This window comes from Lasiosphaeria miniovina (assembly GCF_030549165.1).
Source record: "Lasiosphaeria miniovina strain SMH2392-1A chromosome Unknown B0T26scaffold_2, whole genome shotgun sequence".
NCBI classification, from domain to species: Eukaryota; Fungi; Ascomycota; class Sordariomycetes; order Sordariales; family Lasiosphaeriaceae; genus Lasiosphaeria; species Lasiosphaeria miniovina.
The window spans coordinates 4,431,512-4,449,931 of NW_026848221.1; the positions used below are offsets into that span (position 1 = coordinate 4,431,512).

Below are 18,420 nucleotides of genomic sequence, written 5' to 3' on the forward strand. Positions count from 1 at the left end.
CCCTGGTGTGAGCTGAGTGGAAACTGAAGCAGCAGTGACAGGAGTGGGCGACAGCAAGCTTTGCTGCTGTGGTGTAGCGTTGTCGGCCTCCGAGGCAGCAGCTGCTGGCTGTTCTTGGTCATCACCAGATGCTGCCGAGGATCTGCGGCCTGCCCGGCCCCGGCCCCGCGTGCCTCGAGCTCTGCCTCCCCTGGGCGCCATTCTTGGTGTGGCTTTATGGCTGCTGAATTAATACCGGCGCTCGAACGGTAAAGCTGGTGAAATAGAGATAAAAGCTAGAGACAAGTGCAGATCTATTCGAGCAAAAATGTTTGAATTGCCCGAGATTCATTTCTCGAGCCGAACTAGCTCCAAACTTTGGCGGCGTTTTTGGTGGGGGACGAATCTAGCTTGCTCGTTGCGATGCGGGGGCACTGCAACCAAATCTCGCGCTAGCTCGGTGCGGGTAGGGGCCTCTTTCCGTATAGGGGTGTCTACTGTAGGGGTGCAACGGCGAGCTGAAAGGGAAAGGGATGGTGGATCCCGTCAAAGTTGAAGTCGCTTTGTGAATTTGACACTTTGGTCGGCTCTTTCCGAGAATCACGAGCAACCTAGCTAACTTCTTGGAATTATCCGTGCTTCCCATTGCCGTAAAGCACCAAACTCCCTGGATTCGATAAAAACTTCCAATGTCATTTGAGTCACTGCCATCAATAATTACTACCTATTGAAAATCTATAGTAAATCCTTGACGCGGGAATTAACAGCTCCCCCTAACCACACAGCGGCTCGGTATCCATCCCGAATTCGGTGTTGTACCAAGTTCACATCTTAACCTCAGCTCCTTCGAGAAGTCTGCGTATAGATGCCTTATAACAGAACTCACAAACGATTCGTCTTCAGTAATTACCAATGCCTTGACAATTGTGACTCAGCCGGCGACACCGAGTCTGGATTCCGATCGGACGTTGATGATGCTTTCTACAGTACCTACATAGGTATACATATAGGTAGGCAGTAGCTTACCCCTATCTGAAGCCATCATACATCCACGCTCCGTCCCATACAGACCACAACAATTACCTCACCTACGTAGCACCTTGACCCAAGAAATGGCCGCCACAGCCTCAGCCAGCCCGCCCGTCGAGGGCATCACGCACCACACGGCCGCCGTCAACGGCACGACACTGCACTACGTGTCTGCCGGAACATCAGCGGCGGCGCGGCGTTCCGGCTCGCGGCCGCACACCCGCAGCTCGTGCGCAGCTTCGCGGCCGTCGAGATGGGGCTGGCGGGGTTCGGGCTCGAGGCGCTCGCCGATGTGACCCACGGCGGCGGCGCGTGGCACATTGGCGTGCTGGCCGCGCCAGGGATTCCCGAGCTGCTGTTTGCTGGTGGCGGGCGCGAGCGCGCGTTCCTCGCCGGCGCCGCGTTCCCAAGCATGACGGCCGTCGCCGGGTCGATTACCGATCTTGATTATGACGAGTTTGCGCGCACGTACTCGCGCCCGGGCGCGTGGCGCGGCGCAGCTGCGCTGTACCGGTCCATGCTTGCCGAAGGCGATGAGATTAGGGCACTCGCCGCGTCGTCCCCGCTGGCCGTACCCGTGCTTGCTGTCGGTGCCGGCGGCGGGCCGTTTACGGAGATGACTATGCGCCAGGTCACTGCCGGCGGCGAGGTCACGGCGCGCCAGCTGGACGGCGTCAGCCACTACGCTGCCATGGAGGCGCCGGAGCGGCTTGCGGAGGTGGTTCTTGAGTTTGTCAGAGGCGTCGAGAGCGCCTAGCGGACGGAGTGGGAGGTGTGAAGCATGATGATGAGGGCTGTACGACACGCGTGGCTGCCGAGGCTGGATGTCTTTCGATCTCTGGGATTTGCTGTTTTGGTGAAAAGAAAACCAAGGAGCCAGTCCTTGATGTCATCTACATTTATTTCCTGGGCGGAGCTTTAAGCTGCACTGCACTGTCACTGACACGAAATAAAACAAGGTATAAACAAAGTGCATGTGCTGCTTACTAGCGGCAAGTAGAAATAAAGGCACTATTATCAAGCAGAAAAAGAAAGAAAGAAAAAAGATCGACACGAAAAACGCTGGACGACGCTTAAATGGGAACTTGACGTGCCACTGCTCTCCCCCCTTACACAATATTCTGCTGCGGCGTACCATGCTCTTGAGAGAAATTTCCTGCTACGAAGAAGGCAGATGGAACTTATCAAACAAATACCACAGCACCTTGAAGATAGTCCGAGTATACGAGAAGGCCTTGCGGGCGGCGAGGGCCGTGAGGATAGTCTGTGGGTCTTTAGCAAAAAAGACCTCGAACGTCTCAATCCCCACAACAGTGAAGCGCAGCCCGACGTCGAGGCCCTGGTACATGTAGACGAACCAGGACTTCTTCTGCTTGCCCGTCTTCTGGTACTCCTCGGTCGCGATGCCGAAGGACAGGAACGTGTCGACGGCCGTCGCCGCGCAAGCGACGATGGTGTTGAGCTCTTTGGCCTCGCTCTCGTGCCACCCAATCTTGCCGCTGAAGAACTTGACCACGCGCACGGAAGTGTCGATGCCCCATGCCTGTGGGTGAGAGACAAAGGAATGGGTTAATAAATAGACAAGCTCAGGAAAGAGAGAAGGCGGGGGCGGGGCGGGATGCTTACAATCCAGCGGAGCCGTTTCTGGGTCTCCGTGTCGCCTACCTCGGGCGGCATGTTGTTGATGATGGAGATCAGGTCGAGCAGGCCGCCGTCGAAGATGTCCTTGAGCTTCTGCAGCGGGCTGGGCAAGCTGAACAGTTCCCCGGCGGCGCCGACCCCGCCGGCCTTGAGAACGGGGAACTGGTACAGGCGCGCGCGCGCCATGTTCGTGCCAGCCAGCGCGCCGCCCACTGGGTCGAGGTGGTCGAGGGCGGAGAAGATAATCCCGATCTCGGCCAGCAGGTGCGTGACGACGACGTCCGACGCCGGCATGAAGCCGCGGATGTCGGTCGTAAGCTCCGGGTCGCCCGGGATGGGCCGGCCGGCCTGGTACAGCTCGAACGTGTCGGCGTTGAGGCGGCCGCCGCCGAGCGCGGGCGGCTTGGTGCCGAAGACGAGCTTGTACAGGATGGTGGCGGGCACGGCGAGCACGAGCGAGAAGAAGTTGAGGAGCGTTAATGGTCGTCCCTTGGTCACGCGCTTCCACAGCGCCGTGAAGATGGGCACTTCCACCTCGGCATTGCCTAGTGTGTCGAGCAGCGACAGGATCTTGTCCAGGATGCCCAAGATCGCGTCGACGATGTCGGCGAGCATCCCCAGCCCTAGGTCGACCGTCTCAGTCCCGATCGCCGTGATGATCTTGCTGCTGTCGTGCGTCCCGCTCAGCAGGTCTTTGATGTTGCCCGCCAGGCTAGAGATGTAGGTGCCCAACTTGTCGAACTCCTCCTTGAACAGCTCCGACAGGTCGGTAAAGCCGCTGTCGTCCGTGTCTAGATGGTAGAGAGGTGTTAGTTTTGTTTTTTCCGAGATATTGCCGATACGGGTTGGAGAGAGACCAGTCAAAACTCACCAGGGACCGTCGCGCCCGACAGAGCCCCGCCATGCGACAGGTGGTAAGACGAAAAGTTGTAGGGGGTGCCGTGCACAATCTCGGTCTTGGGGTCCTTGGGCACGCCGTCCTTGACCTCCTGGTCGGTGATGCCCCCGGCCCCGACCCAGGCGCTGTCGGTGACAGCGTCGCGCAGCGTCTTGACCCAGGCCTTGGTGTCGCGGTTGAGCCCCGACAGCTTGTTACGCGAGAGGGCCAGGCCGGCGTTGAACAGGGCCGCGAAGTTGTCGGCCGTCTGCAACATGTCGTCCCAGTTGAACAGGAAGCCCACGAAGGCGATGATCTTCTTGATGCCGATCTTGACCTTGGCCAGCACCCACGACATGGCCTTCTTGACCGAGTCGATCGTCTGGGTCACGAACGTGTACACCTCGCCAAAGAGCGTCACGCTGAGCTGGATGGCGTCGCCTGTGGCAGGCAGCAGTCAGCAAAAGAGTTTCCTAAAGTATCTGGGGAGTGTGGTACTCGGTCACTTACCCACGCGATCGACCACCCAGTCAGCCGCGTCCTTGACCTTCTCTTCGACATAGTTGAAGGCCTCCCAGACGTCGTCGAGAAGGCCAAAGACGTCGCCCTGCGGACGGATGACGCCGCCCGACTTCTGGATGTCAAGCGCCATGGCCGCCTTCTTCTCGTCGAGGTGGTCCATGAGCGTGTGTAGAGCGTCGACGGCCTTGCCGGCATCGGCAGACGAGATGGAGCCCTGCGGCACCAGGCTCTCACCCTCCTGGGTCTTGGCGGCGAGCAGGTCCTGGCCCGTCTTGATGTCGCGCAGCTTGGCCACGAGCGCCTCGGTGGGGTCGCTGGAGCCGTCGACGGCAATCTCCATGGCGTCGCCGGCGTGTGTCTTGAAGCCCGTGACGTGGACCAGCGTGCTCGGCACGTCCTTGGACTCGGAGAAGACGGTCAGCGACCCGTCGTAGCCCGTCTGGAACCAGGCGCCGTCGGCCGTGACCGCCGCCACCTGCCCGTTGACGACTGCGCGCAGGTAACCCGTGCTGGCCAGGCGCAGCTGGCAGAACCCAATGGCCTTTTGCTGGTCCTCGTTGAGGTCCTCGGCCACGGGCTGGAACCGCGTGGCGTGCCCGTGCAGCGCCACGTTGTTGGTGCGCGACGCCGCGTAGAAGGGCCGCTTGCGCCAGATCTTGGTGTCGGGCGCCTGCTGCAGCAGCGTCACGCGGCCCTTGTGGTCGGCCGACAGCAACGTCTTAACCACGGTCTGGTCGGCCCCGGACACCTGCAGCAGCCCTGACAGCTTGCCGCCGTGGCCGTCGGCGAGTAGCGGCACGAGCTGCCCCGACGCCATGGAGTCGACGGCGGCCGTATAGCAGTACGCGCTGTCCGTCTTGGTCGTGAACCACACCGACACCGTCTGCAGGGCGACGGACGCGTGTAGACCCCTGAGCCCGGGCGTGGCCGCGCCGTCGATGATGGTGGTGCCGGCCGACGTCGGCGACACGTACTCCTGCGACGTGAACTGGGTGACCGTGTCACCGCCGACTAGCAGCACCGAGTACCCCGTTTTGGGGTGCACGTACGTTGCCAGGCCTGTGGCGCCCGCCGGGCACACGGGCTCTACCTGGAAGTTGTGGCCTTGGAAGGTGCGGAACTGCAGCTTGAGCCCTGCCGAGCTCTGGTACAGCACGAACGCCCCCGAGCCGACCCGGCACGTGCCGAACGCCACGGCCAGGATTGCTTGCGGGTTTGTTGCTAGCTTCCATGACGTGTCGACCTGCAGCACCATGTTGCCCGACTCCGTGTCAAGCACCACGTTGACGAACCCCAGCTGGCTCTCCTTGGTGATACTTTCCGGTGGGTGGAAAGCAAGGAAGACTAGGGGCTGGCTGTTCTTGGTGAAGTCACTCTATGTTCCCGTCATGTGTGTCAGTACATGCATGTGTGTGTATATATACATACCTGCGTGTATGTGTGTGTGTGTGGGGTGTGAGTGAGTGAGTGAGTGTGTGAGTGAGTGTGTGTGTGTGTGTGTGAGAGAGAGAGAGAGAGCATACCATGTAGACCTCGTAGATAGTCGGCAGCGGCTGGGAGTTGCGGAGCACGGCGCTGTCGGGCAGCTTGTCCTGCTCGAGGTCGGCAGGGGCGATCGACGAGACGAGGCTGAGCCCGTAGTTGCCGCCGCCCTGGTCCGTGGCGACGGCGATGCTGAGCTTGCCGTCGGCCGTCTGCCTGGCGTCAAAGGCCACGACGGCGTGCGAGCTGTCGATGCCAATCTTGGCGCCAAAGTCGGCAATCGTGGGAATACCCGTGTGGTCGAGGATCAGGTTCAGCTGCCCGGCGTTGCTGAGCGACAACAGTGCCGGGCTCGAGTTGGCGTCGAGAAAGGCCACGAACCGCTTCTCGGCCGGCACCGACGCCGCCGGCACGAGGTTGGTCATGCATTCCGCCTGCGCCTTGATGGTGATCATTGTAAATGTCGTCTCTGTGTTTGGGGACAAGAGCCGGGGGGGAAAAGGGGTCTCAAAGCAGTATGGTAAAAATGATGGTGCTTGGCCAAGATGGAGAAGGGTGCAGGTGGAGGGACGACGGGCTATTACATACTGTTTGGACATGGACTTTTGAAGGATATCGCGGCTACTAGTAATACCGAGTTCTGCCATGTATCTGAGTTTCGACGGAGTCCAGCAAACATGAGCATCCCAGGATGGCGGCAGTAAGAGTCGACCTAACAACACCGAGAAGCCGCCATATCTCGCGAGCTGAAGACGCGGCTGGGGCGGCATCGTGGCATCATAGCATCATGTGGACAGCACGTTGCATTGAAAACAATATTGTAGACGCATTTTCAGTATGTGATAATCCGAATCTAGATACCTGGAGCGAGAAGGATCAAGCTGAGTCCTGGACGACGACGACGACGACGACGACGAGAACACAACTCAGAGAACTAACCGCATTGGCGGGATCCCGGCTTCTGTGATGCGCGCATGGATGGCCAGCGTGTTTTCCTTGACATTGCGAAAGGGCCAATGCGTACACGGGCCTATCACTACTAATGGTGGTTGAAATATTGGCGTTTGCTTTCCTCAGGGTCCCTCAGGGTCCCTCAGGATGCCATCAGGGGTCGTTGTGGTGAAAAGGGGGGTCGGGATGTCGATCCCGGGATGCGCGCTGACGCTTCTGGACGGCAACATGACCTCGGCAACGGCGGGCGTCAAGCTGAAACGAAAAAGCCGGGGTTGTGTGGCTGCTGCAGGAGCGGGCGTTCGTGCCGGGGTGGGACGTTCAGCTGGCCTCGGGGCAGCCACCCTCGTCATTGGGTGCGGGTGTGTGCATGAGAGTAGGGGCATTCTCGTTGGAGTTGGAGTTCGTGGGTAGGGGAGCTGCGAGTATTTGCCAGCGGGATGCAACTCGTCGGTCACCCCAGAAGGGACGCCGCCATGTGCGAAGTATGTACATGTGTATGTCCAGCTGGTGTTTTCTGATTGGCGGGTATTAGAGACGATGGTCTGGTGCCGTGCCAACCGGATAGGGGTCGCCAAGGTCAAGAGCCTCGAAGGATAGAAGACAACCTCAAGCACGAGGGTTTACTTGTATAAGTACCTCCCAGTTGAGGACTCGAATCAGTTCAGACGGACGACAAGGACCAAGGCACTCACTGACCCAGACTGAACCCTCATCACCACCATCACCACTTCTTCTCTCCAGACTTCTTCTAGGCTTCTTCCTCTTTCAGGATCGTCATCATGGGCTCGGACTTCACCTACAGCCAGGTCTACCGGACCAGCCCGAACCCGTACGACCAGATCATCGTGCTGAGCCAAAAGACGATCAACGATGAGCTCTTCAACATGTGGGCCGTGGCGCCCGACGACTCGCCGCTGCTCTCGTACACACTCAACCTGCGCGACGGGCAGTCGCTCAGCAGCCAGCTCGACGCGCCCGTCATCTCGCTGCAGGTCAACAACCAGGAGTCGATCCAGCTGTACTACTACCTCAAGATGCTGTCTGGCACGCTCAACCTGTACGTCAGCAACGACCCGGCCGACATGAGCATGAAGCAGTTCGACACGACCGACTGGTCGATTGCTATCCCCGTCAAAATCTGTAAGTTTTTGTCTGGTGTGTGTTTTATGTCCGTGCCAGACTGACCGAGAGAAATAGCACGCAAGATCATCAACAAGGGCGACGACGAGTGGAAGTACTACGCCGACAAGACGGGCTTCAATAACGACATCTTTTCCGTTGCCCAGCTGTACATTGACGCGTCGAGTGAGTTTTGCTTTGCTTGTTGGGTCTCACTTAGACTGACCGAACCATCGACTGACCATCGGGAACAGCCTCTGCCATCTACGACCTCAAGCGCAGCACCTTCAACGGGCTGGACTGGTCCAAAGAGACGGCGGCCATCCAGCAAAACTTTGGCATCTTCATGTCGCAGTGGATGTCGGTGACGTCGTCTGGGGCGACCAACGTGATCGGGGCCGTCCTGCAGGGCGACCCGTCGAGCACGCTCAACACCACGGCGCCGAGCTTCGTGCCGACGTCCATCGACTACTACAACTATGCGTGGCACAACCCCAGCTCGGACCCCAACGGCACGGGGGCCAAGGTCGACGACATTGACGAGAACGCGCTGTGCTACCTGACCATGTCAGACTTCGCGCCGCCGCCCGAGCCCGTCGGCATCAGCTTCTCGGGCACCTTTGTCGACGACTCGGCCGTGCTGTGCATGAACGCGCGCCTGTTCTGGGACCGCTGGATGCTGCCGCTCTTCAAAAAGGTCAACCAGGAGCTGGAGCTGGTGGCCCTCGAGCCGTACCTGCAGCCGTCGCAGACCGCGGGCTGGGACATGGACTGCGGTCCCAGCTTCACCTTTGGGTCCAACTCTGCGCACACGTCCGACACGGACCCCTACTTTGACTTTAGCAACCTCCAGTGGGCTGGCACTGAGATTGATAGCCCCGAGGCGTCGTGCACAGGCAATTTTGGCGACTTTGCCAAGGCGTACGACACGGCGACGACATCGACGAGCCTGTCGTACGACGTCGGTGGGCAAAAGATCTCCATCCTGGGCAGCAGCACCTTTTACTTCAAGATCTACTTTCCCGGAAGCTATGCCAAGTTAGTAGCAGCAACCCTCTCATGAACCACACATGAATACAGAACAACAGTGGCCATGGCTAACCCATCTTGTCTTCCATAGCTCGACCATGACGCTGACGTCCAACTGGCATCTCGACTTTGCGCTGGGCGCGGTGACAGACGGGGGGCTGGACATTTCGCGGTACGACGACGGCACGCCGGCCGTGGTGACGATGCACGAGAGCCACGACGCGGGTATCACGTGGATGATCGACTACGAGACATATGTGCAGCAGATTGACGAGTGGATCACCAGCTACCTCGACGAGAACATTAGCTGGCTGACCGACGACTTGACCGCGGCGCTGGTCAACCAGCACAAGCTGTTCCTGCCGGGCAGCGGCATCTTCCTGATGTCTGACGCAAAGTTCAACGCGCGCGGCGACCTGCTGGCCACGCTGGCCTACAACGGTGCCCCGTCGCCCATCGTCCGCAGCAAGATTCCGGCGGCGCGGCTGAGCCTCCTGGCGCGCGACTACGTCGAGTCGGAGCTGGCCGTCGACCACGGCGGCGTCGACTGGGTGCCCAAGGCGTGGGCCGAGCTGAAGCTGCCCAAGCGGCAGCAGCCCCGGCACGACAAGTCCAAGGCCGCCAAGCTGCCGCCGCTCAAGCTGCCGCGCTTCACTGCTGGGAAGAAGTAGAGCTTTGCAGTGCATGGAAAGGAGTCTGATGGGAAAGCGTGCGAGAGAGACAAGAATGTATGCATTGCCAGTGCAGGAAGCATGCGGGAAGCAACTGGCTGAAGGCAATCAGTATCTCCAGTATCTCGGGTCAAGTGTTTGTAGTAGCGAGTCTGTTTTTGTGACGGTTCGAAATCGACAATTATTCGATTGCTTTCCTATAACATTGGCTGGACGGTGTGTCGCGCGCATGACGGTCAAGCCCATCTTCTTGGTGTTGTGGTGGAGTTAGGAGCAACTTTGTCCGTAAAGTGTTGAGCGTGGTTAAGGAGTTTGAGTAGGAAATATGGAAGGAATGATTGACTTCGGGGACAACTCAGGTCCACCCGACTGACTGACTGCACGTCAGCTCTTGCCTCCTTGTCCCATCCATCCACCATGAGTGCACCTGCCTCAAGTGGCTAGTGAGGGGTGAGGGTCTGATTTTAAGCCGCAGCCTACAGTGCCCCGCACTAGATGAAATGATTTCCACCGCATCCCAGCGACTCTCCCCTGTACTTAATTACCACCTTGGGTATCTGCCGCCGACGACTCGGCCGGCCGACAACCGGAACCGGAGACTTCAGATGTAATGGAGTCGCCTTTCCCCAAATCGTCGTCGGCGCCGGGCGAGGGGCGCGTGGTGGCCAAGCTGCAGCCCGAGGGCGGGTCGGCGCTGGAGGCGCTGGCGTACCAGTACCCGCTGAAGCTGATCTCGCCATCGCGCCCCGCCCACAGCACCAAGAGCGTCCTGGTCTTTCTGCTCTCGTACGGCGGCGGGCTCGTCGGCGGCGACTCGGTGTCTCTGGCCGTCGACATGCGCCCGGGAGCCCGGCTGAGCATGGTCACGCAGGGCCACACCAAGGTCTTCGCCCCCGCCACGGCCACCCCGAACCTGGTCACGCGCCAGACCATGCGCGCCCACCTCGCCCCGGCCGCCGCCCTGTGTCTGCTGCCCGACCCCGTCCAGCCCTTCGCCGCCAGCGTCTACGAGCAGACCCAGGTCTTCCGCCTCGCCCCCGACGCCTCGCTATGTCTGCTGGACTGGGTCACCCAGGGCCGCTCCGCCCGCGGCGAGGACTGGAGCTTTGCCCGCTGGACAGGCCGCAACGAGGTCTGGGCCGTGACTGAGAACTACCACCGCCTGCTCGTCCGCGACGCCGTCATCCTCGACGGCGCCCAGCCCTCCCCGCCGCACATCATGCCGACGCTGCGCGAGTCCATGCACGCCATGGGCGTCGTCGGCACGCTGATCCTGCGCGGGCCCCTGGTCAAGGCCCTGGCCGACTTCTTCCTGGCCGAGTTCGCCGCCCTGCCCCGGCTCGGCTCGCGCGACTTCCGCACCGACGCCGACGCCAGGCGCGACGCCGCCGCCGAGTCCGTGTCGGACCTCGAGAAGTGGCGCCGCACTAGGCTGCTCACCGAGCGCTCCACCAGGCTGCTTTGGTCTGCCGCCAACGTCCGCGGCTGCGTCGTCGTCAAGTTCGGCGCCCCTACCGTCGAGGCTGGCCGGCTGTGGGTCGGCGCCATGCTGGCGCGCGAGGGCAGCGTCGCGCGCGTCTTTGGCGACCACGCGCTGATGTGTGTCCGGTGAAGGGCGGGACGGCGTGATGTTATGTGTGCATGTATTGTACGGATATTGTACATACTGTACATCCATATGTTTTATTTCGTCTGCTTCAAGGAGGCTCTGCTCAAGGAGGGACTTCCACAGGTGCGTCCATACTGACAGCTACCTAGTTTACGGGGTCTTCATATCTACTATATATATCATGTGAAGTTTCCAGCCAGTGCCGGAATACGGTAATGGCGTGCGGTATGCGGTTTGAAAACACAGCAGCCAAACTGCATCTGTCAATCAACAATTATTATAGCCTTGTCGTCGGAGTTCGCCGCGTCGATCTTGGCCACGATGCGCACCGGGGAAGTGCCTTTTTTCTCACTTATCGATAAGAAGAAGGGCCGGTGTTGGTTGGGCAGGCTGGCAGGCAGCCTGCTGCCTTATGGCTACACAGGAGAACCGCCGAACAGATGAAAATGTCTCGATAAATCACACATTTAGAGCTCAACGTTCACTAATTTTGCTTGGTGCAACACACTGTGCCTGTACCATGGCTTCATACCACTACTCTCAGCTGCCCAAGAGCAACGTGCGCATGCTCCGGCTTTTGCCGCATCCAGACAAGCATTCCCGCACTGCTTCTTCGAGCGGGTCATGTGGGTAGATGCTATTTGCATTAACGAAGATGACGCGACCGAAAAGGGGCACCAGGTCTAGGCTATGGCCAAGATTTACGCCAAAGCAAGCCGGGGCCGTCGTCTGGCTCGGAGAGGCGGCAGAAAACAGCGACGAAGCACTCGAGTACATGCGCATTTCGTCTTAGAGCCTGCGGCAGCTGACGAGGCAAACAAGCCGGCGATTATAAAACTGCTTCAGCGGCCATGGTTCCAGCGGATCTGGGTAAGTGAGACTCTACAGTGTTTAGTAGCGGAATATCCTAATGAGATGAACACAATCCAGGTCCTTCAGGAGGTTGCTGCAGCTCGGCACATCGTAATCAGATGTGGTTCTACCGAGATGGGCGGGCATGCGTTTTGCTCAGCCCTCGGGGTGCTGAAGCCATTCTACAGCACCATCCCAAGTCTACAAGGTCTAATCCCTCCTATAACCCACCAGGTCAGAGACGCCATCTTCCGTCCTAAATATAACCTCATTCAGCAAGGCGCCTTCTCCCTGTCTATTCACCTCCTCGGCGAGCTGGTGGATATGTTCCACACCCGAGAGGCAACAGAGGCTCTTGACAAAGTTTATGCCTTGTTGGGTATGAGCTCCGGAGATCCCAGTGCAGAAGGGCTATCGGCCGATTACATTGCCTCGTGGAAGACAGTCTTCAAGAAACTCATCGCCTATTCCCTTTCGACGCAAGCATCTGTAGAGACCTGGGACGGAAAGGATGTAGCGCTGATCAAGGGCAAGGGCTACGTTCTAGGCAGTGTATCTCGGGTTGAAGACACCACTCAAGACTCTAGGGTGCGAGTTACTTGGAACCGCCACAGTCATGATACTAAGGTTCAGAGCTTTATACTCTGGGCATCAGCCAAATCCCTCCAACCAGGCGATTTTATTTGTCTCTTCCAAGGGGCATCACACCCTACTAGATAAGCGTCTCAGCAAATCTCCTTTTCCCTTTTGGAACATCATTCTCTTGATCTGCGTGGGCGCAGGAGCTATCGAGGGCGGAGAGGTGGGAAGAGCTGTATCTCTTTCGGAAACCGGTTCGAAGCGATTTTATCGAGCCCAAGAACGAGCTAGGTAGAAAAACACAGGCTGGCACACCACATCCGCAGCCCCGGGCAGTGCTGTTAAATCCAGGTTTGGCTTCCGCAGTGAACCGGGATGAAGGTGGCATACCTATCCCAAATCCCTGGCTTACTGTCGACAGCCAAGATAAGATAGCATTGTACCGTACCCTGGTTCCCGGAAGCTTGGATAAGCTGCACATCCCGTATAGGTAACAGACACAGCATAGGAGTATTTTGGGTTTGTTACCTACCTAACTCAAATAATGGGACACCAAAGACCTGGAGGCCAGTCGTATAATAGGTTATGGCCCAAGACTCGAGGGCTCTAGGTCTAGAAGCTGCTGTTTAATGCGAAAACTCAATGAATGTTTGGTATAACCTACGTAGGGGAGGGCGCCTTCCCGGAGCCCAAGTCTGAGCAGTGCTGTTCAATCGTTTCACTTTTTGCTGTACCGCCGCAAATGCCTGTGTTTACCTTTAACGTGTGCGTGTTGATGGGTACCTAGGGTATGGGCTATTTCACCTTTGTGATAAATCTAACTGCCCCGTGGAAGTCCCTCCTTGAGCAGACGAAACAAAATATAGAATATAGGGCCCTAAAAAAACCACATGAGCGGAACACTGCACACGGAAAAAGAAAAAGAAAACGCTCGGGCTGCATCTCTGCCGCTCTTGCATCGCGCTTGTGTCGCCTGCAAGTGACGTGACGTCTGCAAGTAAGTGGCCTTCATGCCTCAAATAGGGGACCCCTCCACCTTGACGGCTAAGACCCCGGTAGATGCATATGCCACATTGCTACGTTCTGATGGCCGGCTAGGCCCCTCGCTTCCGCTGGTGGTGGGGCCTGGGGTCTGGGGCCTAGGACCTGGGGGGCAGTCCGCCAAAATAATCTGGCGATGTGCACCTTTCAATTCCCGCCGGAACGCGTCAATTGTCAAAATCCCCAAAACCGAGAGAACCCCGCCGTTGACAACCGTTCATTCATAAAAACGTCCGCAACGGCTTCCCCATCACCTCGTCAAATGTAATGACCTCAGTACGACAGCCGCTCATGGAAACCTCTGAAAACACAAACAGTGCGAACGGCTCGCCAGCGCCCGCCTCAAGCGCGCGTCGGTCCGGACGCGTCACGAAGGCGCCCGCAAAGTTTACCCCCGATGCGCCCCTCGCCACCAAGCGCAAACGCGCCCCCGATCACGACGACGACGACGATGAGGACGCTGACGATGACGATCTCGAGAACGAATCGCCCGACGACCCTGACGGCAATGCCGCGGCCAGCGCCGACGAAGATGCCGACGCTGATGATAGTGCCGCCGACGAGCCCCGGCCTCCGCGCAGGAAAAAGCCCTCGGCCTCGTCGTCGCAGCCGGCCAAGCAGAAGAAACCCGCCGCCAAGAAGCCAAAGATCAACGGCGACGCGCCCCCCGCCCCAGAGTCGGCGTCTGTAGAGCCTGCGGGCAGCACTGGGTCGCCTGTTGCCGAACTCGTCCATGCGGCGAGACTGCCGAGTCGGCCTAAGAAGACGGTGCGGATCGCCATTGCGCGTCGCGACGGAGATGGGCTCTACGGTGCGTTCCTATTTTATCTTCATCCTCCCTTATTGGCATTGGTCTTGTCAACCTGCCCAAGACAGCTGTGTCAACGGGTTGCCTGAGCTTTCTGTCTGTCTGCTGTCTGTGTGTTGGCGCGTATGTGTCTTGCCGAATTCTAACCCTCTCCTCTTCGCCAGCCGATATCTTTGCCTCGGGGGACTCCTCAGACAAAGTCGCTACGGAGTGGTACCACAAATACCAAGCCGACGACACGCTCGCCGTCACCGACCTGGTGAACTCTATCTTGATGGCTGCTGGCTGCGACCAGCACGTCACGGCAGACGACATCCGCGACCCCGAAAACTGCCAGAACAGGCTCGCAGACTTGCAGAACGTGTACGCCGAGGTAAGCCAGACAAGTCCGATGCTCTTTTCTTCTATGCGCAGCCCGTGCTAATGCCGCTGTCTGCTCCAGGAGGGAATAACCGACTACCCTCTCATCTCGAGGGCCAAGTCCAGCAGGTCGTTCCGCGACTTGCTCATCGGCTTTTTCCGGTCGCTCGTGACCGTCATCCACGAGACCGACGTACTGTACAAGGACGCCTCGCTAATGGAGAACATCGCGAGATGGGTCGCCTCCATGTCGTCGTCCACCCTGCGCCCGTTCCGGCACACGGCCACCACCGTTGCCCTCGCCATGGAGGCCTCGCTCGTCGAGGTGGCCAAGAAGCTCGACGACCGCATCACCAAGATGACGCAGCAGGTCGAGGCCGAAAAGAGCCGCAAGGGAAAAAACAAGAACAAGGACAGGCTGGTCGCCATCCAGAAGAACCTCGACGAGGCAAACGAGAATCGCAAGATCTGCCAGGAACAGATCTCCGACTTTTTCGAGACCGTCTTCGTTCACCGCTACCGCGACATTGATCCCAAGATCCGCACCGAGTGCGTCGAGGCTCTCGGGTCTTGGATCTGGCATTTGCCGACCGTCTTCATGGAGCCCGAGTATCTCCGCTACCTGGGCTGGATGCTCTCCGACGTCATGCCGCAGACAAGACAGGAGGTCCTCAAGCAGCTGGCGAGAATATTCAAGCGGGATGCCGAGAAGCTGGGCCACTTCATTGACCGGTTCAGGCCGCGCCTGGTCGAGATGGCCACAAAAGACTCGGACGTCAGCGTCCGAGTCGCCGCCATCGCCGTCATTCAGATCCTCAAAGACACGGGCTCGCTAGACCCCGACGAGGTTGACGCCATTGGCCGGCTGATATTCGACTCGGAGCTGCGCGTCCGGAGGGCAGTTATTGACTTCTTTGCCGGTTGCGTTAACGACTCGATCGAGAGCAAGATTGACGACATTGGAGGTGCCGACGCGGTCGAGGAGCTGTTCGGCGACGACCTCGAGGAGGACCACTTCTCGCCCCGCCGAGACTGGATCAGTATCAAGTGCCTCGCTGAGCTGCTCGCTAACTACGACGCCCAGCTTGAGGAGGAGAACGGGACTGAACCCCCCCGGGGCCTCGATGTTGCCGTCGAGATGGTCCAGGCCGTGGTGCCCGAGACCAGAATATCCTTTGCATCCCAGGTTTTGTACGAAAAAATCGACCATGTAAAGAACTGGGAGCTTCTGTCCGGATACCTTCTGTACGACCACACCACGAGCTCAAAGTCAAAGTCGGCGTCGAGGGGGAAAAGCTCGAACGAGTCCGCCCTGAGAAACGCCGTGGCGCCCGTGGGCAAGGAGGAATCAGTCCTTCTCGAGGTTCTCTCGTCGGCCGTCAAACTGAGCCTGACCTCGGCCACAGAAGTCGACCGGAGCAGGAGGAAACCGCGCGCGGACGGCGAGAGCCCCGAGGATTCTGCCGTCCATCTTGCCACTATTATTCCCCGCCTCCTGAAGAAGTACGGAGCTGATGCCAGCACCGCCGTCGTGGTGTTGCGGCTAGAGCACTATCTCGATCTCGACATCTTCCAGCAGCTTCGCCAGGAATCTACGACATACACCAGGCTTCTAGATGAGATCTGCACACAGTTCGACAGGCATGTCGACAGGGGTGTTCTCGCCGAAGCCGCAGCGGCGCTGCTGCACTCGCGCAGGTACGACGAGTTGGAGGAGATCACGGACGCAAAGATTGCCGATCTGTGGCAGGCTGTTATCAACGCTCTTCGGCATTTCGACAAGACGTACGAGCTCAAAATGCGCGGCAACCTCGACGCGCCAGCCATCGCCGAACTGGGCCACATTCTCCTCAAGGCAAGCAAGCTCGCCAGCATTGCTAACTGCATCGATCTGCTCGAAGCCGAGGGGCAGTCAGATGGTTCCGAGGCTCCCGCAATCGACCTCCTCATTCAGGTCATTCACCGCGGCCGCCTCGACCAGGTCGACGAGGCTCTAGACGACCTCGAGGACGAGGCGGTGTCTTTCGCCGCCAAGTCCTGCCAGTTCTACTTTATGTGGAAAGTGCGCAGCCTGATTGACTCTGTTCAGGGGGGCGTGGAGATTACCAGCGCCGACGCCGAGAAGCTCGACAGCCGCCGCGTCGCGTTCCAGGAAAACTTGATCTGGACCCTGTCGTCGCGCGGCACCAACGACGACCTCCGGCTCTTTGCCACGGGCGGGCTCTGTGACCTGCACGTCGTGTTTGCGTCGCTCCGGCAGAACGTGGCGGACCTGAGCCAGCAGGGCGCGGCCGACGGCGCCAGGGGCGGTGGTAAATACGCGGTCCTGGACCCGCTGTACAAAACGATCCAGCCGGCGCTGATCAACGAACTGGTCGAGATCTTCGACGCGGCCGAGCGCGCCTACGCGCGCTGCATCAAGCGCGACCTCAACGAGCCGGCTGAAGACGAGGACCCGCTCGACGACGACCAGTTCTCCGACGACGACAACGAGGACGATGAGCTCTCGCCCACCGAGAAGAAGGGCAAGGAGCTCAAGACGGAGCGCGCCCTCTGCGAGCTCGCCGGCAAGTTCGTCCTCGCCATCGCCGCCAAGATGCTCGACAACACGGGGCCCGTCGCCGGCAAGCTGCGCCGCCGCATGCTCCGCAACCAGAACAAGCTCGGCCACAACCTCAAGGAGACGCTCTCGTACCTCGACGAGGCCAAGCTCCGCGACAAGGCCGGCGCCGCGGCGGCCGCCGGCGGGAGAAAAAAGGCCGGCGCCGCTGCTGCTGCGTCCCGGGGCAAGGGGAAACAGCCTGTCTCTGCCGCTAGTGGCAGTGGGTCAACCGCGGCCGCGAACGCTGCAGCCGCCAAAAAGAAGAACAACCGCGGCAGGGGCCCTCTGAGCGCCGAGATCGTCGTCGGCGACGACACTAGCGACGACGACGACGTCGAGGACATTGACGACGACCTCGAGCCCGAGCCTGAGGAGGGCACCGCCGAAGACCTGCGACGCCGCGGCCTGATGGACGGGGAGGACCCTATCATAGACGACGATGAGGATGACGACGACGACGGCGGAGGGGGGAAAGGTGGCGGTGATAACATGGACGAAGACAACTCTGTCATAGGCGACTGATTTTGTGGTGTTTTTCTTTTTCTTTTCTTTTTTTCTTCAAGTGGGCTTTTGAAAGACGTTCGGAAGGTCTGTAATTACGGATCACTACGGGATTGCGGGAGGTCGTTTTGTTTTCTTCTTGTTTCTTCTTGTTTCTTCTGGTTCTTGTTGCTTTCCCCCCCTTGTTTCGCTTCTTAATATTCTTCTTGCCGGCATCTTGTCCTGTTCAGCTCAGTTCAGTTCAGCTCAGCTCAGTTCAGTTCAGTTCAGTTCAGCCTGGTTGGCTGGCGCTCCGCCTTCCTGCTTGCTCAAGGCTGCGCGTCTTTGATAAGAAAATTCCCTTCTCGATACGGAAACGCGCTGTTTTTTTGTTTTTTTTGTTGGTTGTGGTTTGCGGTTTGTGGTTTGTGGTTTAGGCGAGGGTGAAGGCGAAGGCGTTTAGAGAGTGTGTGTGTAGGAAAGAGGGTTGTGAGGGAGACTCTGGCTCTGAGAAGGCATGGAAGAGAGAGAAAGTCGAGGTAAGACGGGATGGATGGGGAGAGTTTGGATGGTGTGTGTTGTTGTCATCGAGCGAGCAGAGAGCTAAAGCTGCGAAAACACAGAGCGAGAGCGAAAGAAAGAGAGAAAGAGAGATGACATGAAGTCTATTGTCTATTGTCTATGCCTATGTCTGTCCATGTCTACGGCCCCCATTTTCTTATTCCTTTTTTTTAGTAGTATTCCTGTCATGATAGCTCGAGCGGACTGGAACCTTTTTGGTTTCGA

At 58.8% G+C, this 18,420-nt stretch overlaps 6 protein-coding genes across 6 annotated transcripts; 5 read left to right on the top strand and 1 right to left on the bottom strand.

The window, feature by feature from the left end:
- Positions 1-1,091: 1,091 nt before the first annotated feature.
- B0T26DRAFT_767029 (uncharacterized protein) lies at positions 1,092-1,966 on the top strand (the record flags this gene model as incomplete). Its single annotated transcript, XM_060446479.1, has 2 exons — positions 1,092-1,175; positions 1,235-1,966. 2 exons carry the CDS (start codon positions 1,092-1,094, stop codon positions 1,763-1,765), a joined length of 615 nt encoding a protein of 204 aa, XP_060300910.1. The 3' UTR covers positions 1,766-1,966.
- Positions 1,967-2,577: 611 nt separating this feature from the next.
- Positions 2,578-5,985, bottom strand: B0T26DRAFT_637290 (uncharacterized protein; the record flags this gene model as incomplete). The annotated part of the gene is made up of 5 exons (XM_060436913.1): positions 2,578-3,440; positions 3,521-3,967; positions 4,037-4,184; positions 4,230-5,423; positions 5,581-5,985. The coding sequence occupies 5 exons, from the start codon at positions 5,983-5,985 to the stop codon at positions 2,578-2,580; spliced, it is 3,057 nt and encodes a 1,018-aa protein (XP_060300911.1).
- A 1,278-nt stretch (positions 5,986-7,263) lies between these two features.
- Positions 7,264-9,652, top strand: B0T26DRAFT_767045 (uncharacterized protein; the record flags this gene model as incomplete). Its single annotated transcript, XM_060446480.1, has 4 exons — positions 7,264-7,624; positions 7,682-7,807; positions 7,858-8,641; positions 8,724-9,652. The coding sequence occupies 4 exons, from the start codon at positions 7,264-7,266 to the stop codon at positions 9,301-9,303; spliced, it is 1,851 nt and encodes a 616-aa protein (XP_060300912.1). The 3' UTR covers positions 9,304-9,652.
- Positions 9,653-9,913: 261 nt separating this feature from the next.
- Positions 9,914-10,915, top strand: B0T26DRAFT_638127 (UreD urease accessory protein-domain-containing protein; the record flags this gene model as incomplete). Its single annotated transcript, XM_060436999.1, has 1 exon — positions 9,914-10,915. One exon carries the CDS (start codon positions 9,914-9,916, stop codon positions 10,913-10,915), a length of 1,002 nt encoding a protein of 333 aa, XP_060300913.1.
- Positions 10,916-11,216: 301 nt separating this feature from the next.
- On the top strand, positions 11,217-12,478 carry B0T26DRAFT_767047 (uncharacterized protein; the record flags this gene model as incomplete). Its single annotated transcript, XM_060446481.1, has 2 exons — positions 11,217-11,782; positions 11,843-12,478. Coding segments are annotated over exons 1-2 (816 nt in total), but the record flags the coding sequence as incomplete, so codon positions are not given.
- Positions 12,479-13,651: 1,173 nt separating this feature from the next.
- B0T26DRAFT_672653 (uncharacterized protein) lies at positions 13,652-17,676 on the top strand (the record flags this gene model as incomplete). The annotated part of the gene is made up of 3 exons (XM_060439486.1): positions 13,652-14,195; positions 14,357-14,565; positions 14,635-17,676. 3 exons carry the CDS (start codon positions 13,652-13,654, stop codon positions 17,674-17,676), a joined length of 3,795 nt encoding a protein of 1,264 aa, XP_060300915.1.
- Positions 17,677-18,420: the final 744 nt, after the last annotated feature.